General features: G+C 42.5%; 1 protein-coding gene across 3 annotated transcripts in view; it reads right to left on the bottom strand.

The window, feature by feature from the left end:
- Positions 1 to 18,297, bottom strand: part of KIZ (kizuna centrosomal protein) — a 90,874-nt gene extending 72,577 nt beyond the window's left edge. For 2 of the 3 annotated variants that reach the window (XM_043479374.1, XM_043479376.1), the window contains exons 1-4: positions 18,120 to 18,297; positions 10,339 to 10,401; positions 8,448 to 8,601; positions 3,849 to 3,941 (exon numbers count right to left, since the gene is read on the bottom strand). In XM_043479374.1, coding sequence (XP_043335309.1) covers positions 3,849 to 3,941; positions 8,448 to 8,601; positions 10,339 to 10,401; positions 18,120 to 18,226 — 417 coding nt within the window. In that variant the 5' untranslated portion in view covers positions 18,227 to 18,297. The remainder of the gene's footprint in view (positions 1 to 3,848; positions 3,942 to 8,447; positions 8,602 to 10,338; positions 10,402 to 18,119) is intronic. The other variant, XM_043479375.1, reaches the window with a different exon arrangement.
- Positions 18,298 to 22,780: the final 4,483 nt, after the last annotated feature.

The raw sequence follows: 22,780 nt of genomic DNA, 5'->3' as shown, positions 1-22,780 counted from the left end.
TCACTTCTGCTTTTAGGGGCATATATTTTACAGTGTAACAGTTTAGAAACTTCAGAAACCCCACCTCAAAGTTGATGCTCTCATTCACAAATGCCATCTCCACCTCTCCTGGGTACATATGTTTTGATGTGTTTTTAGGTATATGTCCTAGTTACTGCTGATACATAATAAAACTGGGCAAGGAGAAGAACATGCCTAGAGACCAATGGTATTAGAGTCTACCCCAAAGTAAAAAATGACAATGTATAATAGAGCAGGATGACTATATGATAGTAAAATTTGTGAGGATTCAAACTAGGACCTGAACTTTGTCTTTCCTGTTAATTAGCAATGAGCGTTTACTAAGTGGATTAATACTAGAAACAAGCGTGGGGAATGAACAGACCAATCACTACTGAAGAGAACACACTCTGAAGAGCAGCCACTGGATGCACAGACACACTGGGTGCCCTATTATAAAACCAAGCCAAAGTTCGACCCTAAAAAACAGACAACTACCATCTGATCATTCTCCTTAGTAGAGCATCCAAGTTACTGCTTTTGGTTGAAAGGTGCACAACCACTTTTTAAAGATATCCTTCTGTAACTCAGAATTATCACGAATTTGAAAGCTCCTTTCCCCTTCATTGGTGTTTTCCATCTCAATGGCCACCCCAACTCAGGGTTCCTGGTTCATTCCTTGCATCTGAACAAAGCCTGGTTTCCTCACTCCATGAACTCCTTCCCCCAGGGCACCTGCCAGCCCCGCCTTCCTCTACCTCTGATGGAACTGCTCTGCACCCCCGTGCTTCCTCCACCTGCCCCACTGCGCACGTGCACACACACTGATTCAGGGGTGGCGCGGGATCTCAATCACTGAGCCTGGACTGGAGTTCCACGATGATCCTTTCCAAGCTCATCTTCTCCCACTTCCTCTAAGAACATTGGCCCTTAGCCAGGCTGACAGCTACCCACCAGGCTTTCAGCTTCCACTCCCTCATTCACAACACTTCCAGAATGGAGAATGTCTATCACATCCCCGGGGACTGGAACCTGCCCCACCCTTCACGTCAGCTCACATGCCACCTCCTCTCCAGGCTGCAGAGGACGCACTGCAGAGGAAATGAACCCTTTTTCTCCATCGAGCTGGCCCTCAGCACACACTACCCCAGGCCTGGGAAAGAAGAGCACTTTGCGGGAAACACCTGGAGGGCAAGCACTGTGGCATTCCTAGAGGGACCTGCTGTGGCTTCTCAAACAGAGCACTCGCTCAACAACGATCCACTGAATTCAACCACGGGGCTCAAGTCAGTCCCTGGAGACCAGTGCTCCAGGCACAGAGACTAACTCATATGATGCTGAAAGAAGAGGTGCACAGGTTTCCAATGAAAGATAAAACACACCTCCAAATGATAAGGAATTGTTCTAGTTTAGTATTTAGTAAGTATTAACTACTTTGGAAACAATGACAGACTTTATTTTTTTGGACTCCAAAATCACTGCAAATGGTGACTGCAGCCATGAAATTAAAAGACGTTTGGTCCTTGGAAGAAAAGTTATGACCAACCTAGACAGCATATTGAAAAGCAGAGATATTACTTTGCCAACAAAGGTCTCTCTAGTCAAAGATATGGTTTTTCCAGTAGTCATGTATGGATGTGAGAGCTGGACTATAAAGAAAGCAGAACACTGAAGAACTGATGCTTCTGAACTGTGGTGTTGGAGAAGACTCTTGAGAGTCCCTTGGACTGCACGGAGATCCAACCAGTCGGTCCTAAAGGAAATCATCCCTGAATATTCAAATGAAGAACTGAAGCTGAAGCTGAAATTCTAATACTTTGGCTACCTGATGCGAAGAACTGACTCATCTGAAAAGACCCTGATGCTGGGAAAGACTGATGGCAGGAGGAGAAGGGGATGACAGAGGATGAGATGTTTGGATGGCATCACCGACTCAATGGACATGAGTTTGAGTAGGCTCCAGGAGTTGGTGATGGACAGGGAAGCCTGGCATGCTGTAGTCCATGGCATTGCAAAGAGTCAGACACAACTGAGCGACTGAACTGAACTGAACTGAACTAACTGAACTACTGTGGGATTTTGCTGTAATGTCTTTACCTTTTAATTGATGGAATATCAGTGGGAAATTGAAAAAGGAAACCTGTAAATGTCTCAAAGTGTTACCTAATTGATTCTTACATACCACCAACAGTCAAAGCTTTTAATTAAGGAGGTAACACTTTCCAGTAAAAAGGAAACACTTCTAATTATTCCACATAACATGTTAGGAGGTTGGCTGCTATATGTCTCTTGCCCTAATGTTAAATATGACCGAAAAGGAAACTGTATAACTATATGTAAGGTAAGGAATCAGTAGTACAAATTAAAAAAAAAAAAGCCTCCTGTTTTGCTTAAGTACCATCGACACCGCCATCCTAACACTGTGACTGTCAGGAGCCGCACAGAAAGAACAAACTGGATTATAGATTTAAAAACACGTCAATTATTTCACGACCAAATGTCAAACAGAAAGACTGTCTGAATGGCTCAGAAGTCTATCACATCACACCACATTTGGTGTACATCTAATGGCAGAGAAGTCATTTATCATTAAAGGCCTTTTCATATAGGTCAAGGTTGCTGGGGCTTGGTGTTTTGTATCTTACAGTTTAAAGAATGTTCTAAATTCTAGGTTTTTTAACTTTTTAATCTTTGGGAAGGAAAACTAAAACTTTCTATAAACTCAGATTAATGCCTGCTAATGCACGGAAGAAAAAGAAAAACTAAAACCTTGCTCCTACTATAAAAACAAAATAGTGTGGCCTCTGTTTCTTTTCTGATAAGAGTCTTAAATACCAAACAGTTAACTGCATAATAACATTTACTGGCAGCCAGGCAGCCTGCTTAGCAGATATATAAAGCAGGTAAAAGGAGAAAAAGTTAATTTCTTGGCTGAATGATTCCATCGGTAGCTATAGGGCAAACCTGAAAGTCTTTTAGTAAAGTAGCAGTTGATTCTTCTATCAATCTGTAGCACACATACTCTTCCAAGGAAAGCATTAAATATGAAAATCATATCCCGTTATCATCTGTTTCCAGCTTTCAGCCCAGGAAGCTTTTCTTAATGAATGCTGCAGCCTAAGGAGCAAGCACGCTGTTGGCTTCTCTGAATAATGGAGTGATGCTCCCGGTTTTGCTTATTACAATATCGACTTGCTGAGGGGGTTTCACACATAGTCACAAGTGACTACTCTTGCCAGCATGCTCCAAGTTATTACAAGATGTTTTTAGACATTTCATCTAAAAGAGCTTTACTGCTTTTAGTGAAGAAAACATCTATGGTCTTGAACAGAATCATTTATATGGAGATAGGGAGAAGGATTAGAAGCCTGCATTATGGCAGATACATAGCAGAATTTATTTAAGTATTCCTTGCCGTTCTTTTTTGTCTGCTGCTGAGATATGCAATCCTTTCCTTCCACTTTATCTATGAAAAGGTTAAAATGTACAAAATTATGTATACAAAGAAAAGCAGCAAAATGTCCATTTTGTTTACCGCTCATTTAAAACATTTCTGGAATGAAGAAAAAAGCAGACTACAAAGCATTATAAAAACACAATTTCATCTGCTAACAACACTGAGGTTTTCTTTGGGATCTATCTCTTTTGCAGCCACGGTGACTGCCTTTCAGCAAGTTTAATTGAATTATACACTAAAGCAATACTCTATAAGCAAATGTCTTTAAATAATCACTTAGAGTGTAATAAAAAAAATCTTTATAATAAGATTATATTTAAAAAAGTATCTTACAAGAAGAACACTCCAAAAATTCTCTGTTAACAGAAAGTTTCTCGTTTTAAATTACTACCTTTTCTTTGTCTTCATCTTTCAGTTCACCTTTTTTCCCCAGGCTATCTTTTGGGAATAGCTGCATCTTCTTAATTTGAGTCTCAAATTCAATCTAAAAATAAACAAAGTTTGATTTTGTGGAGGATAGTATTACAACCAACATCTGTCTATATTTTTCAGTCTTTACAACATAAAAGGAACAGTGAAGAGACAGTAGAAGCTGATACAGCTGAGAAATTCAGCATATCTTAGAAACCACACAATTTCACAAACAACACATATCAAGAGCTGAATTCTGTAAAATGTTATATATTTTAAATAAAATAACATTGATGGAAGTTTTACTTAGCCTTTCATTAATTCAGGAAATAAAACCTTGATGATATTAAGCTATCATGAAAATCCAGTTATTTTATCATGAAAGTAACACATTAGATGTTCTCTGAAAAGTTCTGTCCTTAAAAAGGGAAGAAAGAAAGCAATCCTACTGATTTCTTATCTGAATGATATCTACATAGTATCCCAGTCCTACTCGTTACAGCCAGGGAGTGCATTTTTTGCTATACCAGCAACTGGAAACACATGCCATTTCTTAGGGATACACATGCACTGTGGACATCTGTGATCAGCACCACAGGCATCAGGTTTGTTCTGGCCCTAATAACTTAAAGATGTCAGCATCACTGTCATGCTCTAACTGATGAAAGTAACTCCATTATGAAGTGATTTTTCCTTAAAAGCAAGGCAAAAAAGCACTTTGATTCATATGCTAGTAATTAAAGCCTTAAAAAGTCCTTAACTCTGATCATCACAGATAATTTTCCATCACAGAACATTTTCCAAATGAGGCAGTGATGCTCTGCAATTAGAAACACACCTATGAGATAATAAAATTAGAAAACTGTTTTCTCAGTTCTCAGTCTAAATACAAAATGGGCCCAAGTTTTTGTTTTGACACTCAAAAATTGAACAGACAATAATAACCAAGATTGACTTGTCTCCCTCAAAGTATCTTAAAAGGTATTACATGATGCCCCATTTTTAGTAACAAGTTAAGCAGGGACTTCTTATTTCTCTATCACAGTGCTATTAACACAATAGATGGCAGTAATGATATAAAGAGATACCTAATTAAATCAAAGTTTCATAAGGCCAGTAAAAATGACAAAATAAGCCAAGAAAAGATAAAGAAATAAGGCAATTAAGAACATACAATTTACTTCTCTCTGTTCTGTATCTACTCTTTTGAACTCAACAGATATTTGATTTTTAAGCCCAACAGCTTTAAGCAGCCATCCTCTACAAAGGCCAAAAGAAAATACCTTTAAAAAGAGATGAGGGGTAGTTTACAAAATAAACACCCAAAAGTAAAGAGGTTTATTTAATAATAAGTCTTAAGCAAAAACTCTTTCTTCCTATGGCTTACAAATGTTTTCTTATGCTCAAGGATTTCAGGGGGAGGAGACACAGGACCAGATGGGGACTTGCTCCCCGACCCTGCGGGCCTTTCCTGAACCCTGACATGCCAGCCCCGTGCCTGGCACTTGAATGCAGGAGGCTAAAGTGGAGGCTGGCAATGCTCCTCATATGACCCTGGAGCTTTCTGGGTGCTCCTAGGTTCTAGCACCCCTGTCTCTGTGCTGAAGGCTCCTCAGCCCCTGGGGAGGCTGTTCTGCCCACAGGAGCACATGGGTAATGAAACCCCACCCTCTGTACCCCTCCCCCATCAGCCCTAAACCTGTGATGCTTAGCAGCCCAGAGATGCATCTCCCAAATGCTCTGAACCACTCGGTGGGGCATTCCTGTGGGATAAATCTCCATGTGCCGACTGGAGCTGACTTAACACCCCGTTTTGGTCACCTGTCCTTGGCTTGTCTCAGCTACCCACCTGCAGCATCCTTGCACTCCCCATGCAAGCCACTTACAGCCAGACCCTGTCTTAGGATCAGCTTCAGAGAAAAGCCAAACAGACAAGACCAAAGGGCACCTGAGGAAAAATGCTCCAGATGACAAGCTGCCAAGGTGGGGAGTTGGGGTGGAGGGGGAGGATGAAGGGGGCAGGAAGGGGAGCGGGGGCATGTCTTCACAGCACCGCTGATTCTCTGGTTCACATTCATGAACTGAGCCTTAAGCACTCTACCTGAATACTGAGAGGGGAAAACCTGAATGGCTATAGTTAAGACTAATAGTTGAGCACAGCCAGCCTCCAGATCTTGGTTTCTAAGTAACCCTCTGTACTCAAAGTGGTACAGAGCTGCACTGTGAGCTGTACTCAGAGCTCCTCAGATAAGAGCCTAATTCCACATCTGAGGTAGGGAGGTAGAAGGTAAACCTGGAATATCCTGTCAAAAGGACAGGAAAATGTGAACAGCAAAAGAATAATTACAGTAACTGATAATGTAATGATGAAATAAAAATTCACAAGCCCACAGTGAATTGTGGGAGGGAGGAGGAAAGGAAGGTCTTCAAGAAATGCCAGCTAACAAAGGTATTGATAGAAGATAAGATCAAATTAGAAACATTTCACAACTTCCACTGTAACTGATTCAGGCATCATTAATGGATCTTAAAACCACTAGGCAAAAGGCTGCTGAGGAACAAGGTATTTCCAAGATGCCAAGCCACCACTCCACAGGTTATTTACTAATTTTCAAAGGGGAGAAAGGTACCTTATGATAGAGAGACCCAGAAACTACTGTATTAACCAAGACATCAAACTCAGCCTCGCTCAAGCAGGACCACCCGACATCACAGCTCATGTACCCCCTGACTGGATACCTCCTGACGGGTGTATATAACTTCAGCCATGACTATTTAAATTTAACTAACACCAAAACTCAGTCCTCAGTGTCCCAAGCTACATTTTAAGTGCTCAACAACCACTTATGGCTAGTGGCAACTGTATCAGACAGCATCTATAGAGAGAAAGTTCCCATCGCCACAAAGCTCTACTAGGAGGTGCTAGTCTAGGCTGAATTTCTAGTTCACAGGAAATACAGGGAACACTACACAAGTTAAATGACACCACAAAGAAATAACAAGTCAAATTCAGAATGTAAGTCATTCTACAAACAACTGGCCTGCCTTCTTCAAAAAGCCAGTATCATTTGGAAAAAACAAACAAAAAAGGAAGGGTGGTAGGAGACCAAATTAGATTAACAGATTAAAAAAGACACAATAACAAATGTAACATGTGGACCTTGGTTGGCTCCTGGTCTGGAAAACCAAACTTTTGAAGGGAACTGCAGAAACTAAAATATCAACTGAATATTAAATATTATAGAATCATTAGTAATCTTCTTAGATGTGATAACAGTATGACTATGGAGGAGACTGCCCTTGTTTGGGGGAAATCCACACTCAAGTATTTAGGGGAGAAATGTCATGGCTTCTGCAGCTTACTTTCAATGGCTCAGGAATAAATACACATACACAGACACAGGCCAAGCAAATATAGCAAAATATTTATAACTGTTGTAAATATTTATATTTATAACTGGGTAGATCACAAAATGTCAGTCCATTTAGGTTGCTATAGTAAAATAGCACTGGTTGGGTGGCTCATAAATAATTGGAATTGTTTATGAGTTGTGGAGGCTGGAAGCCAAGATCAAGGTGGCCTTCTGGAGAGAGCCCCCATCCTGGTTCAGAGCTACCATCTTCTCACTGTGTCCTCACAGGTGGAAGGGGCCGGGAGTGCCCTGGAGACTCTGTTATGAGGCACTAATCCCATTCATGAGAGCCCCACCCTTGTGACTTAAGCACCTCACAAAGACCCCACCCACTAATAATACACTTTTGTGGGGTTAGGATTTCAACATGTGAATTTGGGCAGGGGGACAAAAATGTTCAGACCATAGCATGAATGTTTATTATAATAATTCTTTTCCTATGTACTTAAACTTCTATAATACAAGGCTAGGGGGAAAGTTTGAGAGGGAAAAAAAAGAAGGGAGTGCTGAAGCCAACTTCTCCTGTAACCGGTAAGCAGGTCAGTTAAGTCAGGTAAAAGCCCTGAGCAGCACAAATGGTGAGAAATGAGGCCTCGCCCTCCACATTTGGCACAGTTTGTCAAGCAGCCCAAGGGAGTGGGGAGCCAGGGTGAGACAGGGCAGTAACAGGGAGGCTATTCTGACTCTCAGAGTCGATGGACATGAGGACCAAGTCCTTGGACCAGTTCTCCACCTCAGTTTCCTCTTGACACCTGGCCTGCCCAGAACAGAGGGGCCCACGCCGGAGAAAAAGAACCCTCTGAAGGAGGAACCAGTCTCTGCAAAATATCCTGATGATGCCAAGAGATACCAGGTACCAGGTGAGGGGCCAGGTATGACTAGTGGCCATGCCTATTTAAGTTAACCGCTTGTGCAGTATAACAAATTACAGACATTCCAGTTACTCATAAAGCAGAAATCTGAGAACATGCAATTTCAACTTGTCTGATCAAAATGTGGCCATATGGTAATTAATTCCCAGAAAAAACTGACAGTTAATCTTCTGGATAAACAACCTAACATTAGTGACTGTTACAGATCTGAAACATTGCTCACCATTCCCAATCTTAGCAAAAAAGGACAAAAAAACCCCCAAAATATAAACAAAAAACAGTACAAAACACCACCTTCAGTTGTTGCACCTTCTCTAAACTTGCGGTAATGTCAGCTTGGATCCGCTCGAACTGTTTTAAACACTCTTGGTTTCGAATACGAGCCTTCTTTTCTGATTCACATATTTCCTTCAGGTATTTCTTTAGTTTTATATACTTCAGCTTAGCTCTAGAAAAGTAAAAGCAGATTTTTAAACAATGGAGTTACACTTGGAGAAATCTAAGGATTTTCTTTAACAAAATTGTTAATGAGACAGTGTATTCTAAGATATTTTACCCAATGCTGCAGCCTAAAGGACAGAATGTATATGCATCTTTAGAGAGGAAATTAATGTAATATCACTGAGGTATCACCGCTAGGCATAACTTTCCTGAGAAATGGATACAAGACCACATTACACCTAAAGATTTACATGGATTTCTTTCTCAAAATTAAGTGTGGTGTCAACAGCAGGGTCTATGTGGCCCTGTGCAGGTGAACAGCCCATCAGCATTCTTTTATGTGACAGCTTCAAAACTACTTGCTCATATAGAAATAGAATCAAACTATACACTATAACCCATAAACATTAAAAAAATTTTAGAAATTTAAAATGCTCCAAATATCATTGATATTTTAAATTTTTGTTAGAAATTGCAATAATGCACTATATTATGAAAATATTTTATAACAGCATATGGACTGTAACTCTGCTCAAATTGTGAAGAAATGTTTCAGTTCAGTTCACTTACTCAGTTGTGTCCGATTCTTTGCGACCCCATGGATTGCAGCACGCCAAGCCTCCCTGTCCATCACCAACTCTCGGAGCCTACTCAAACTCATGTCCATCAAGTCTACCCAACCATCTCACCCTCTGTTGTCCCCTTCTCCTCCTGCCTTCAATATTTCTCAGCATCAGGGTCTTTTCAAATGAGTCAGTTCTTCGCATCAGGTGACCACAGTATTGGAGTTTCAGCGTCGGCATCAGTCCTTCCAATGAATATTCAGGGATGATTTCCTTTAGGACAGACTGGTTGGATCTCCATGCAGTCCAAGGGACTCTCAAGAGTCTTCTCCAACACCACAATTCAAAAGCATCAATTCTTCAGCATTCTGCTTTCTTTACAGTCCAACTCTCACATCCACATATAGGACTACTGGAAAAACTATAGCTTTGACTAGATGGACCTTTGTTGGCAAAGTAGTGTTTCTGCTTTTTAATATACTGTCTAGGTTGGTCACAGCTTTTCTTCCAAGGAGCAAGTGTCTTTTAATTTCATGACTGCAGTCACCATCTGCAGTGATTTTGGAGCCCCCCAAAATAAAGAAATGTTTGGAAACTCCAAAATGAAATACCACATAACCCTGCCTACCATTTTGTTGAAAGGTGAGCTATAATAATTATGCCTTAATCATTCACAGATTCACTATGTTTAAATTGTGATCAAAAAAGATAAGACTATAATGTGTCTAATTTTTAAGATATTTAAGCAAAATAGATTCCTGAAATTACACAAATACCAAATAATGAAAATATAGTTTTTAAAATCTATTTTAATCAAATTTATTCTTAGACTTGATAGTGTATACTAAATTGCAGTGTTTACTTGAAACATTTATACATTAGAAATAAGGAATGGTAACAGGACTACAACTATGGTATTTCTAACATATATTAGGGTTAAATTTTGATTGTTGTTTAGTCGCTAAGTCATGTCCCACTCTTTGCGACCCCATGGACTATAGCCTGCCAGGCTCCTCTGTCCATAGGATTTTCCAGGCAAGAATACTGGAATGGGTTGCCATTTCCTTCTCCATGGTACCTTCCCAATACTGGGATCAAACCCGGGTCTCCTGCATTGCAGGCAGATTCTTTACCATCTGAGCCAAGCAAACTGGTCTTGAAATTTTCTGCTGTCATCTTACCTGAATATATCAGACTGATGATATTCATAAAGTTTCCTTTCCAGGTCCAATCTCTTCTTTTCGCTATAATAAAGAAATATTTTATGAATAAATTACACTGATCAGTAACAAGCAGTCAAATTTAGAACATGATCTCCTTTATGAAAATGCTTCTCTGGTCTGAAGTGAAAAGAAAGTGAAAGTCGCTCAGTCGTGTCTGACTCTTTGTGACCCCATGGACTGTAGCCTGCCAGGTGCCTTTGTCTATGGAAATCTCCAGGCAAGAACACTCAAATGGATAGCCATTCCCTTCTCCAAGGGATCCTCCCAACCCAGGGGTCGAACCCAGGCATCCCCCATTGCAGGCAGATTCTTTATAGTTTGAACCGCCAGGGAAGCCCAAGAATACTGGAGTGGGTAGCCTATCCCTTCTCCAGAGGATCTTCCTGACCAGCTGAGCTACTAGGGAAACCCTCTCTGGTCTAAGAAGCAGAAAATGCCAGCTGCATTTGAAACTCAAGACACAAAAGAATTTAGCAGTCACGAGGGAAGTAAAAAAGCAGAAAGGACACCAGTATGAAGCAGAAAGAACACGCTTTTCGAAGTAAATGTGGAAATGCAGTGAGAAAAGCCTGGAAAGCAGGTTCATTCACTCCACAAGTATTATTTCTTGAGTGCCTTCATGAGCCAGGCTCTGCTCTAGTCCTGGGGATTGACTTGGTGAATGAGCCAACTAAGGCTCCTATCCTAAGGCAGTGACATTCAAGAGTTAAGGACAGACAACACACAAGATAAACATGTAAAATACAACATGGCCAGCATCTCTGAGAGCTACGAGGATTCCGTCAGGTCTAGACACGAGGCTACCCTAAATCCATCCTGGACTGCAGGTTGGGGGCTCATTCTGCTTTCCACCAGATGGGCCTGGGCAGGGCCTCATGGCTGAGTCAGGAAGGGGTCTCTGAGAAGCAGACCTGCCTCACTCACGTTTAGGGGAGACCAGGTCCGGTGACACCACGACTGTAATTTGGGGGCGTATCCTTGCATAACCTGGAAACACCATCATGACTGGTCACTGACTGCCATTCCCAGGAGCTACGCCACACAGGCTTCTGAGCTTGTGATGAGTGCTGGCAGGAAGCTGGAGGACAGAGTGGGCATGCCCACCTGCACACCCGGCCTGGTGAAAAGCAGGGGAAACTGGGCAGCAGAAATGGTGGCAGTGGCCAAAACCCAGTGGCTGGAGGGGAAAACCGCTGGACAGGAAGCCATTCCAGCCTCAAAAAGAGCCCTGGGGAGGTTCAACTGCAGACTCTGCTCAATGACCACCAGAGTAACAGCTTCAACTGCATTTAAGCTAACATTAACTAAGGCTGAAAAAGAAATCATATAATGTCTTTAAAAAAAAAAAGACTGTGAATCAAAGACAAGGATTCCGGCAAAGGAAGGGCTCAGTGGCTTCCTGTGGGAAAGGGCTTGAGGCACGGTCACTTGGGAGCCCTTGATTGCTAGTTTCTATTTTCCTTCAGTCATTTTTTTCCCTTAAAACCCCCAAAGGTTATACTGTTAGCTTTATTATAAGTAAATTTCTCTGCTCAGTGTAATCTAGAATGAAAACCACCATTTAGCCAAAATCCTTTTAAAGGGAAAATGATGTCCAAAATCCAAACACGTAATCTCTGCTTGTGGAATACAACCCATTCCTTACCTGGGAAGTAACTATGTTTAAAAAAGAAAAAAAATTGTAGAATCACAAATTTTTAAACTAGTAGCTTCAAACAGATCTTTACTTTCTCATTACTAAGGGTGAACTTGAAATAAATATGGCAATAACGACTTCCATGTTAGAAATTTTTATTCCCCGTCTAAGACTTCACTATCAGTATGATAACAAGGAGTGGCTGACTGGACAGTGTAAGCAATCTGACACTAAATGACGAGGGCAGAAGATCCTTAAACACGGCTATGACTTTTGTCCCTGATGTCCTGCTTCAGGCCTGTGGTGGTGCTGCCAGGAAAGCGTGATCATTGTCTGTTTGCGAGGAACCATCAGACAGGCCCAGCTGGAGGGTTATCCTCTGGGATGAGAGGTGTATCCTATGAAACTGCGAGGAACACGAAAGACAGATCAAGACAGAGGAATGAGTCCAGGCTGGGAGAGGCTGGCTGCTGCTGCTAAGTCACTTCAGTCGTGTCCAACTCTGTACAACCCCATAGATGGCAGCCCACCAGGCTCCTCCGTCCATGGGATTTCCCAGGCAAGAGTACTGGAGTGGGTTGCCATTGCCTTCTTCAGGAGAGGTTGGAGAGACACATTAACACAGGTTCACAGGTGGAATCCTGGACCAGGAAAAAAATGGTGTTAGGACAGCTGCTGAAATCTGAATGGGGTCTGTGGGTTGGTGTACCGATGTTAGTTTCCTGACAAGAAGGGTTATATGGTAATCGTGTCAGGGGCATCACATACCTGCAGTTTTCAAATGGTTAGGACAAGTCTTGTGCTTTTAGACAGGCAGACAGACAAATAGAAAGGGGGAAAGAAAATGTAATAATACGTTAAGAGCTGAGGGATCTGGGTGAGGGGAATATTAGAGGTCTTTGTCCAATACCTGCAACTTTTCTGTTAAGACTGACCTTCTTTTAAAATAATTTAAAAAATTCACCTATGACCTCACATGGAAAAGGACTACATTCTTTATGGAAATCCATCACCTCTCAAACAACCAGTTCTTTTCAATAAAGAATGTAAAACTTCCTTGTTCGTACTCTATCTTCACTACCCACAGACATCCACTGGTCACACTTCTCTATTGTAACACTTCAAAAACTGAAAAATCACAGTCAAACACCTCTTGGCCTTCTAATTCCAGACAAAATGATGCCGATTTCATTAACTCTTCCTCACAGGCTCATTTTTCTAAACACATCCACACGGCAGCACCCCTGACACTGACTTTCCTATCTGTTCTTCTAAATCTTAGACTTAAGATATTTACCCCAACAAAAAAGCCAAAGAAAGGCTTATTGGGAGGATCATCTTGCAATTTCTGCACCTTAAATCTCTACTTCAAAATCTTTAAATACCCAGCCCTGGGATGTATATTCACAGGTTCCAGTTTCCATCACCTCATCCCAGACCTGGACCTTTTGAAGTTTTACACACCTGGGTGGTCCTCAAAGCATAGCCATGAGCTTTAGTTTTCTTCTTATAAGCCACTTGTAATTCTGTTTTCAGCTTTACTCAACAAATATCTTAGCATCAATTTCTAGACTATTATGGTATCGCACTCTGAGTCAATACTGGCACTGAAAAAATGGGCTGGTTAATAGCCTTTCAAAGGGATGTTTTCATAGGGTTCTAAGAGTTGATTCCACATTCATGTTGCTACCATGCTTGTGGCACTAGATACATTGTAACAAATCACTGCATTAGGCTCTTTTAGATTCAGTGACTGGCTTTCATCACAATGCTGAGAAAACACCTTATACAAAAAGGAAAAAATTCAGAATATGAAATTACATCTCTATGTGACAACAGCTAAGACAATGTGGGTTAGAAATACACCACTTATGAAGTGAACTGCCAGGAATCGGCGATGGACAGGGAGGCCTGGCATGCTGTAGTCCATGGGGCCGCAAAGAGTTGGACACGACTGAGCAACTGAACTGAACTAAACACTGCAGTGACCCACCACTAAGAGGACCGAGAAAAGGCAAGTTGTTTTTCTCTCCCATCCCCAGGACATTTCCAGACTGACAAACCAGCTGTGACTACCTGGGGTTGCAGACATCAAAATGACTCCAGTTTTAGGAGACAAAGGTCCTTATGGTCACTGGGATTGGTCAAACAAACAGGTACATCCAAACACTCAAATAGGATACAGACAATAATATTCATTGCTTATTGCTTTGCAAAACTAACAGCTTTCAACTTTCTTTTACTTTAAGGCTCACTGCTCTCAGTTCAGTTCAGCTGCTCAGTCATGTCTGACGCTGCGACCCGATGGACTGCAAAACAACAGGCCTCCCTGTCCATTGCCAACTCCAGGAGTTTACTCAAACTCATGTCCATTGAGTCAGTGATGCCATCCAACCATCTCATCCTCTGTTGTCCCCTTCTCCTCCAGCCTTCAATCCTTCCCAGCATCAGGTCTTTTCAAATGAGGCAGTTCTTCACATCAGGTGGCCAAAGTATTGGGGTTTCAGCTTCAGTATCAGTCCTTCCAATGAATAATGATTTCCTTTAGGACTCACTGGTTGGATCTCCTTGCAGTCCAAGGGACTCTCAAGAGTCTTCTCCAACACCACAGGTAAAAGCATCAATTCTTCAGTGCTCAGCTTTCTCGGTCCAACTCTCACATCCATACATGACTACTGGAAAAACCATAGTTTTGACTAGACGGACCTTTGTTGGCAAAGTAATGTCTCTGCTTTTTAATATGCTGTCTAGGTTGGTCAAAACTTTTCTTACGAGGAGCAAGCATCTTTTAATTTCATGGCTGCAGTCACTATCTGCAGTGATTTTGGAGCACAAAAAAATAAAGTCTGTCACTGTTTCCACTGTTTCCCCATCTATTTGCCATGAAGTGATGGGACCAGATGCCATGATCTTAGTTTTCTGAATGTTGAGTTTTAAGCCAACTTCTTCACTCTCCTCTTTCACTTTCATTAAGAGGCTCTTTAGTTCTTTGCTTTCTGCCATAAGGGTGGTGTCATCTGCATATGTGAGTTATTGATATTTTTCCCGGCAATCTTGATTCCAGCTTGTGCTTCATCCAGCCCAGCATTTCGCATGATGTACTCTGCATATAAGTTAAATAAGCAGGGTGACAATATACAGCCTTGACATACTCCTTTACCAGTTTGGAACCAGTCTGTTGTTCCATGTCCAGTTCTAACTGTTGCTTCCTGACCTGCATACAGATTTCTCAGGAGGCAGATCAGGTGGTTTGATATTCCCATCTCTTGAAGAATTTTCCACAGTTTGTTGTGGTCCACACAGTCAAAGGCTTTGGTGTAGTCAATGAAACAGATGTTTTTCTGGAACTCTCTCGCTTTTTCAATGATCCGACAGATGTTGGCAATTTGATCTCTGGTTCCTCTGCCTTTTCTAAAACCAGCTTGAACATCTGGAAGTTCACAGTTCACGTACTGTTGAAACCTGGCTTGGAGAATTTTGAGCATTACTCTACTAGTGTGTGAGATGAATGCAACTGTGTGGTAGTTTGAGCATTCTTTGACATTGCCTTTCTTTGGGATTGGGATGAAAATTGACTTTTTTCAGTCTTGTGGCCACTGCTGAGTTTTCCAAGTTTGCTGGCATATTGAGTGCAGCACTTTTACAGCATCATCTTTTAGGATTTAAAATAGCTCAACTGGAATTCCATCACCTTCACTAGCTTTGTTCGTAGTGATGCTTCCTAAGGTCCGCTTGACTTCGCATTCCAGGATGTCTGGCTCCAGGCTGGTGATCACACCACTGCGATTATCTGGGTCATGAAGATCTTTTTTGTATAGTTCTTCTGTGTATTCCTGCCACCTCTTCTTAATGTCTTCTGCTTCTGTTAGACAAAACAGAATCTCACTGCTCTACTAGACAAAAAAAATCCCTGGCCTTACTTTACCTCAAGGCCCCTATCTCTGGTGATGAACATGTCAGAGAAGCTGAATGACCAGCTCAAGGTCACAAAACTGTTCCTGGACTAGAACCTTGGTTTCTACATTTCTCTTGCAGTTTTCTCTGTATCCAAAGTTATTTGCCTCTGTGTTTATTACCTATGCACTAGAGTTAGTTAGGGACTTTTAAAATGAAAAATGAATACACACAGTAACAGATTTGTACTGACTCAAAAATGAAAATAACCTCCAAAGGCAGAACCATGAATAGGCTATAAAGCTTGACTCAGATTCCTTACATAATTTCAACAGCCTCACCTTGCTTAACAGTGAAAGCATTAAGTGTTAAACATAAAGTGAGTAATAATCATTGCACAGTTATTATACCATAAGGACTATAAACAGCCAGGTGTTTTGAGCACAGGAAACAAGAATGATAACTCACAATTAACTTCGTCTTTTTTTTTTAAATGCTACCATTCAAACTAGTAACATTTTAAAATTAGAGCCTGGGTTAAGGGGGACTTTCCTGGTGGTCCAATGGTTAAGACTCTGCACTTCCAATGCAGGGGTTGCAGGTTTGATCCCTGGTCAGGGAACTAAGATCCCACTTGCCACATGGTAAGACCAAAAAATTAAAATAAAATAAAAATAAAACTAGAACATGGGTTAAGAGATACAAATAACTCAAGGCCTGGGGTAAGGAAGCCACTCTTTTAACAGAATAGAGTCAATGAGCCCTTTAAGTGTACGATGCACAGAGCAATGTTTTGTCCCTTAATTATCAGGTGTGTGCATTTAAAACCGTTTTTGAAATATCACGATGCCAGTTTTCCTGACTGACGGGAAAATGGTCATTATTTAATGGTAAATGAGTGGCTACTCAGTTCTACATAACACATTCACAACTCCTGGACACTAGCTGGTTGACTTTGGACACTAGCTGGGGGACACTAGCTGGGTGACACTTCTACTCATTCAATAAACATGTATCCAGTCCCTCTGCCATTTCAGGTATTCTAACACGAACTGAAGGTCCAGCGCTATATGGTTCCTGTCCTCCTGGAATTCTCAGTGTAGGTGGGATACAAGTCACTTGACCCATTACCTAGAAGTCTCAAAGAATGTGCATAAATCAGGAATTGTTTGATTCATACTTGGCACAGGGAAGGCACTGCAAGAAGTGATTTTTTTTTTTAATTTGGAGGAGAGGTGAGTGGGTGGATGAGCAGTGGTATGTCAGAAAGAAAACAGAAGGCAGAAAAGGATTAAGAGTTAAACAAAATTAATAAATAAAAATAAATTAAAAGGTGAGGAAGATTAAGGAGGCCTGTTTCAGATGCTCTATAAACAATCTGACAGGAATTAAATTTAGCACAGGATGAATACAATTCCTTTTCAAAACCAGTAACTTCTACCTTTATCTTACATGTAACTATTGTCATTTCAGAATCATCATGGTGTGCAGCACCCCTCTTCAGTAAAATAACTCTGTAACTTTTAAACCCTCATTAAAGGTGCTATTTATCAAGAGATCCAAAAATCTATTTCCTTTCTTGTCGACTAATGAGATTTCCAACTCCAATTAACTTAGCAGCTAAATAATAGCTTCAACAACCAATCTTTTATGTAGATATTTGTAGCAAATTGCTTTGTAATTTTCTCTCTTTACAGTGATCAAGTGGTTTTCAGTGGTTCTCATCTTTTCATGTCTTAAGCAAGGTATCACGAACCATCTGAAAGCTGGGACTTCTCCCGCTGGAAATCTGGCCCTGTAAAAGTCTCGTGCTTTTAAACGGGGCACATGTTTTTGACACACACACACACATACACACTCCCGTCTGCGTTCCTGGGCCTGTCATCACGGAGGCAGCGCAGCTGTCAGGGCGGGATGACAACCTGAAGGGCCGGGGAGGGGGCGTGTGGAAGGAGACCAGAGAAACTCACACGCTTTGATTGAGAGTGACAGGCAGGAGACTCCGGCTCTCACTTCTGAGCGTATCCAGGGACGTTCCCGCGGGGGACCTCCCACGGGGCGGGAGGTGTCTCTGGTAAACTCCGTCCTCCGGGAGTTCGGGGGACAGGGCGGGTCTGGACTCCGGCCCATGGGAACCGTGGTCGGGGGTGGGGCTCCCGCGGACCCCCCAGCCGGGCGACTCCCCGCCCCCGCCCCAGCTAGGCCGTACCTGTCCCGCAGCCCTTGCTGGAGGCGGGCCACCCGCTCGTAGTAGTCGGGGCTCGGCAGCGCGGAGGCCCAGCGCATCCAACCGCCGCGGCCGCTGGGCTCCGCCATGGGACGCTTGGGGTCCTGGTTGTCCCAGGCGACGGCCCCAACATGCACCGCGGGCCGATACGGCGCCCCGACGCCGCGCAGGGGGCGGGGCGCGGCTCCGTGGAGGGGCGGGGCAGAGGCCAGGAGGGGCGGGGCGCGGAGCTGTGGAGGGCGGGGCACACGCCTCGGGATCGAGACGCCATGCCGGGGCGGGGCAGACGGCCAAGAGGGGCGGGACAGACAGCCAAGAGGGGCGGGGCGCGGAGCTGTGTAGGGGCGGGGCGCCCCGGAAGAGGGCGGGCCATGTCTGCACACGGGTTGTGGAGAGGCGGGCTTGTAGCTTGGTGTCCGTGGCCTCACTGCACCTCCTCCCGCACCTCCCCACCGGGAGACTGGGGTTTTCCTCTCCTCTTAACCGTTCGGAGTTCTCGTGGGAGAGACCCTGGCAGTCCTTCGGGCGGGGCCTTTCTCTGAAGGCCAGGTCCGAGGATGACCCCTGATCCTCGCCCCTCCATGGCTAGAGAGGATGGAGGCTGGGTTAGAGTAATCCCGAGATGGGTGTATTTTGTGGGGTGGGCATCAAACTGCTTTAATTTGACTAGGTGCATACACTCCTTCCCTCCCTTCTTCCCAGAATTTGCTGAGTGTTGGCTTCCCTAAGGGCGCAGCGGGTAAAGAATCCACCAGCATTGCAGAGATCCAGATTTGATCCCTGAGTAAGGAAAATACCCTGGAGAAAGGAATGGCTACCCCCTCCACTATCCTTGCCTGGGAAATCGCATGGACAGAGGAGCCTGGTACGCTGTGTAGTCCATGGGGTAGCAAAGAGTCAGATGGGACTGAGTGACTCTTTTTTCACTGAATGGCCTAGTGGTTTTCCCTACTTTTTTCAATTTAAGCCTGAATTGTGCAGTAAAGAACTAATTTTCTGAGCCACAGAGAGCTGCAAAGAACATAATCCAATTTTGGTAATGACCATCTAGTGGGTGATATCCATGTGTAGAGTCATCTCTTGTATTGTCGGAAAAGGGTGTTTTCTATGATCAGAATGTTCTTTTGACAAAACCCTGTAAGCCTTTGCCTGCTTCATTTTGCACCCCAAAGTCAAACTTGCCTGTTATTCTAGATATCTCTTGACTTCCTACTTTTGCATTCCAATCCCCTGTGATGAAAAGGAAGTCTTTTTTTGGTGTTGGTTCTGGAAGGTGTTGTAGGTCTTCATAGAAGTGGTCAACTTTAGCTTCTTTGGCATCAGTGGTTGGGGCACAGACTTGGATTACTGTGTTGTTGAATGGTTTGCCTTGGAAATGAACTGAGACCATTCTGTCATTTTTGAGGTTGCAACCAAGTACTGCATTTCCGACTGTTGTTGACTACGAGGATCAACTCTTGTTGACTGTGGACTTGTTGACTACTCCATGTCTTCTAAGGAATTCTTGCCCACAGTAGTAGGTATAATGGTCATTTGAATTAAATTCATCCATTCCCGTCCATTTTAGTGTGCTGATTCCTAAGATGTCAATGTTCACTCTTGCCATTTCCTGCCGACCACGCCCAATTTACCTTGATTCATGAACCTAACATTCTAGGTTCCTATGCAATATTGTTCTTTACAGCATTGGGCTTTGTTTATCACCACCAGACACGTCCACAACTGAGGGTCGTTTCTGCCTTGGCCTAGTCGCTTCATTCTTCCTGGGGCTATTAGTGACTATCATAGCTTTTTGCCTTTTCATACTGTTCACGTGGTTCTCACAGCAAGAATACTGGAGTGGGTTGCCATTTCCTCCTCCAGTGGACCGTGTTTTGTCAGGACTCTTCACCATGATGCCTCTGTCTTGAGTGGCCCTGCACGGCATGGCTCATAGCTTCACTGAGTTACACAATCCCCTTTGCCATGACAAGGCTGTGATCCGTGAAAGGGTTTGTTCCCGTACCAGCACTTAAATGCAGAACAAAACAAGAAAAAGACAAAATGCTCAGTCCTCAGCAACCGTGCTCAACCCAGACAGTAGAACCCTGTTACTTGAAAGTCTGTGCTGCCCCTCAGGCTGTGGCAAAGGCTGCAGGTCACATTACTGGTTGGTGAAGAGGGGGAGCTTGCTAGCAAGTTGCTTGCAAAGTTGACATTTCTGCACAGAGCTGGGTGGACAATACTTCATCTGGGACTCTGGAGCCTGCTGCTTCTTCCACTGTCCAGTTGTGTGACCACGTACAAATCGCCTCTTCATGCTCAGGGTTCCTCATGTGTAAAACTGGGAGGCCGTTACTGCAGGATCTACCTGTGTTGTTTCTATAATGATAAGATTCATTAGTGTGTATAAGTGTTTAGAAGGGGGCCCAGGACTTAGGAAGAAGAATCCATTTTTATCATCATCATCACTCATTTGGGGGAAAGCTTCCTGAAGAACAATAACTGTTCTCTAAAACCCACAGGAAAGAAGAAGCTGTAGAATTTCTTTAGTCTCTTATTCTTCACTTCTTTTGTTTTTTTCTCAGCCATTAATTTCACTTACTTGTGTGCCAGGTGTGACTTAAACTAGGAAATAAATCATCGGCAGAAGAGATGGACCATTCCAAGGTCTGCAAGGAAATCCATAAAGGAGGGGATATATGTATACGTATGGCTGATTCACTTTGCTGTACAGTAGAAGCTAGCACAACACTGTAAAGCAATTATACTCCAATAAAATTTTAAAAATAAATAAAATGATGATGTCACTCAGCCTCCTTTTCACATATGTTAGGTCCAGAGCAAGAGCATGAATGGAGACCTTCATGCCATCTGTCCAAATATTAACCAATTATAAACCAAGATGACAAATTGTAGATAAAATATGTTCTCTCCTACCTTATCCAAGGTGCCTTCATAAAAGGGAGAATTCCTGCAGGGTCTTTTAAGTCCTTGGAGAGGAGCTTAGGCCCCTTGACCAGGAGATGTCAGAGTGGTGGACACCTAGAATATGTCCTAGAAAGGTGTGTGTATATGTGTTTATGAGACCTCCAGGCAAGCGTGTCTCCTGGCCCTGGGGCCTCCTCACCTTGGATGGAGTGGCATGAACAGACAAAGGCCAGAGCAGGCTCTGTAACATATAGAAGCCAGAGCAGGGGCCTTCTGCCTGAATCTAAGGGTGGTACTTTTATTTAGTTGTTAGAGCAAATCATTATACCAAGTTGATCCCATGGTAGTGAACAAAGGTTTACCTTACAAATTTTACTGCAAACAATATTCTACTACAACCCTAGCGAAAAACAAATGCATGTTTGACAATACTTAATGCAGCTCCATCCCTACCAATAATAGTTTTTTAAGGAAAAAAATCCCCAAGCAATTAATATAATTAATTATTTTTGGCAAATACACAGAGTAAGCAGATGAAGAAGTCTTTTAGCATCCCAGATTTTTATTAGGCTATTTTAGGAGAGTCTAAAATTAAATATAATTAAACAGTAAATAGATAATTCAAAATCATTGTAATTTGCATTCTTGGGTTGATTTATTAATGACATATGACAAACCTAGGTGCGGGATCTGTTTATTAACAATAACACCTAGCAAACTAAATGGATATTTCTAGAGTATTTATGCTGAAATTATGCATTCTCAATGGTGACAGACTTTTAATATACCGTTCTTCACTTTGAATATTTAATTTTCTGGGGCACTCTCCTTTAATATTGCTCTTAAGTCCCTTTATATTAGGAGAGCTGATTTCTGTAAGCAGCTCTGATCTTAGCTTACGTGGACCACAGGCCATCATATCTTCCTAGATGGGCAAGGTTTCTTACAAGCCACAGAATGGCTTGTTGGAAAGCCACAGAATTTCTTAGTTGGAAATTAGTTGAGGAATGTAGCCTCAGGTTCTTATTTTTCAGAGGAGGAGGAAGATACGGAACAGATAAGGGACTTGGCAAAGGTGATGTAGTCAGTCACTTATGTAATATTAATGAGCTAATTCAAAAGATGGGTCCCTAATAGTCCCATTAAGCAAGCAGCAAAAAAAGCCACTCTCTAATCCTGCTAGTAATATGGATCTCAGAGTGACTGTTAGGAAGTTGCAGTTTTTGTAGCTCTGAAACGGTTGAATCAATGGATGGAAAATTGATTTCAGAAATATGCTGAAATTAACATTATACATTTTAAAAGTGAACACCATGCGAACATTTTAAAATTAAATTCTCTGTATTTGAGTCAATAACTGCTTGGATATTATATTAGTTTCCCAGGGCTACTGTGATAAGAGTACCACACATTGGGTGGCTTAAATAGCAGAAATTCATTGTGTCATAGTTCTGGAGGTAAGAAGTCTGAGATCAGGGTGTTGGCAGGAGTGATTCCTTCTGAGAGCAGGGAGGGAGCATCTATCCCATGCCACTCCTCTAGCTTCAGTGGCTTGCTGACCATCTTCTGCATTCCTTGGCTTGTGGATGCATCACTGAATCCCTGCCTTTATTTTCACATGGCATTCCCCCTGTGTGTATGTGTGTTTCCAAATTTCCCCTTTTATAAGGATACCAGTCATGTTGGATTAGGGGCAAACCCATGAGAGTCCTCATTTAAACTCCATGAGAGTC

The sequence above is a fragment of the Cervus canadensis genome, chromosome 10 (assembly GCF_019320065.1).
Source record: "Cervus canadensis isolate Bull #8, Minnesota chromosome 10, ASM1932006v1, whole genome shotgun sequence".
NCBI classification, from domain to species: domain Eukaryota; kingdom Metazoa; phylum Chordata; class Mammalia; order Artiodactyla; family Cervidae; genus Cervus; species Cervus canadensis.
Note: the sequence above shows the minus strand (reverse complement) of the source record. Positions and strands in the feature narration are given on the sequence as shown.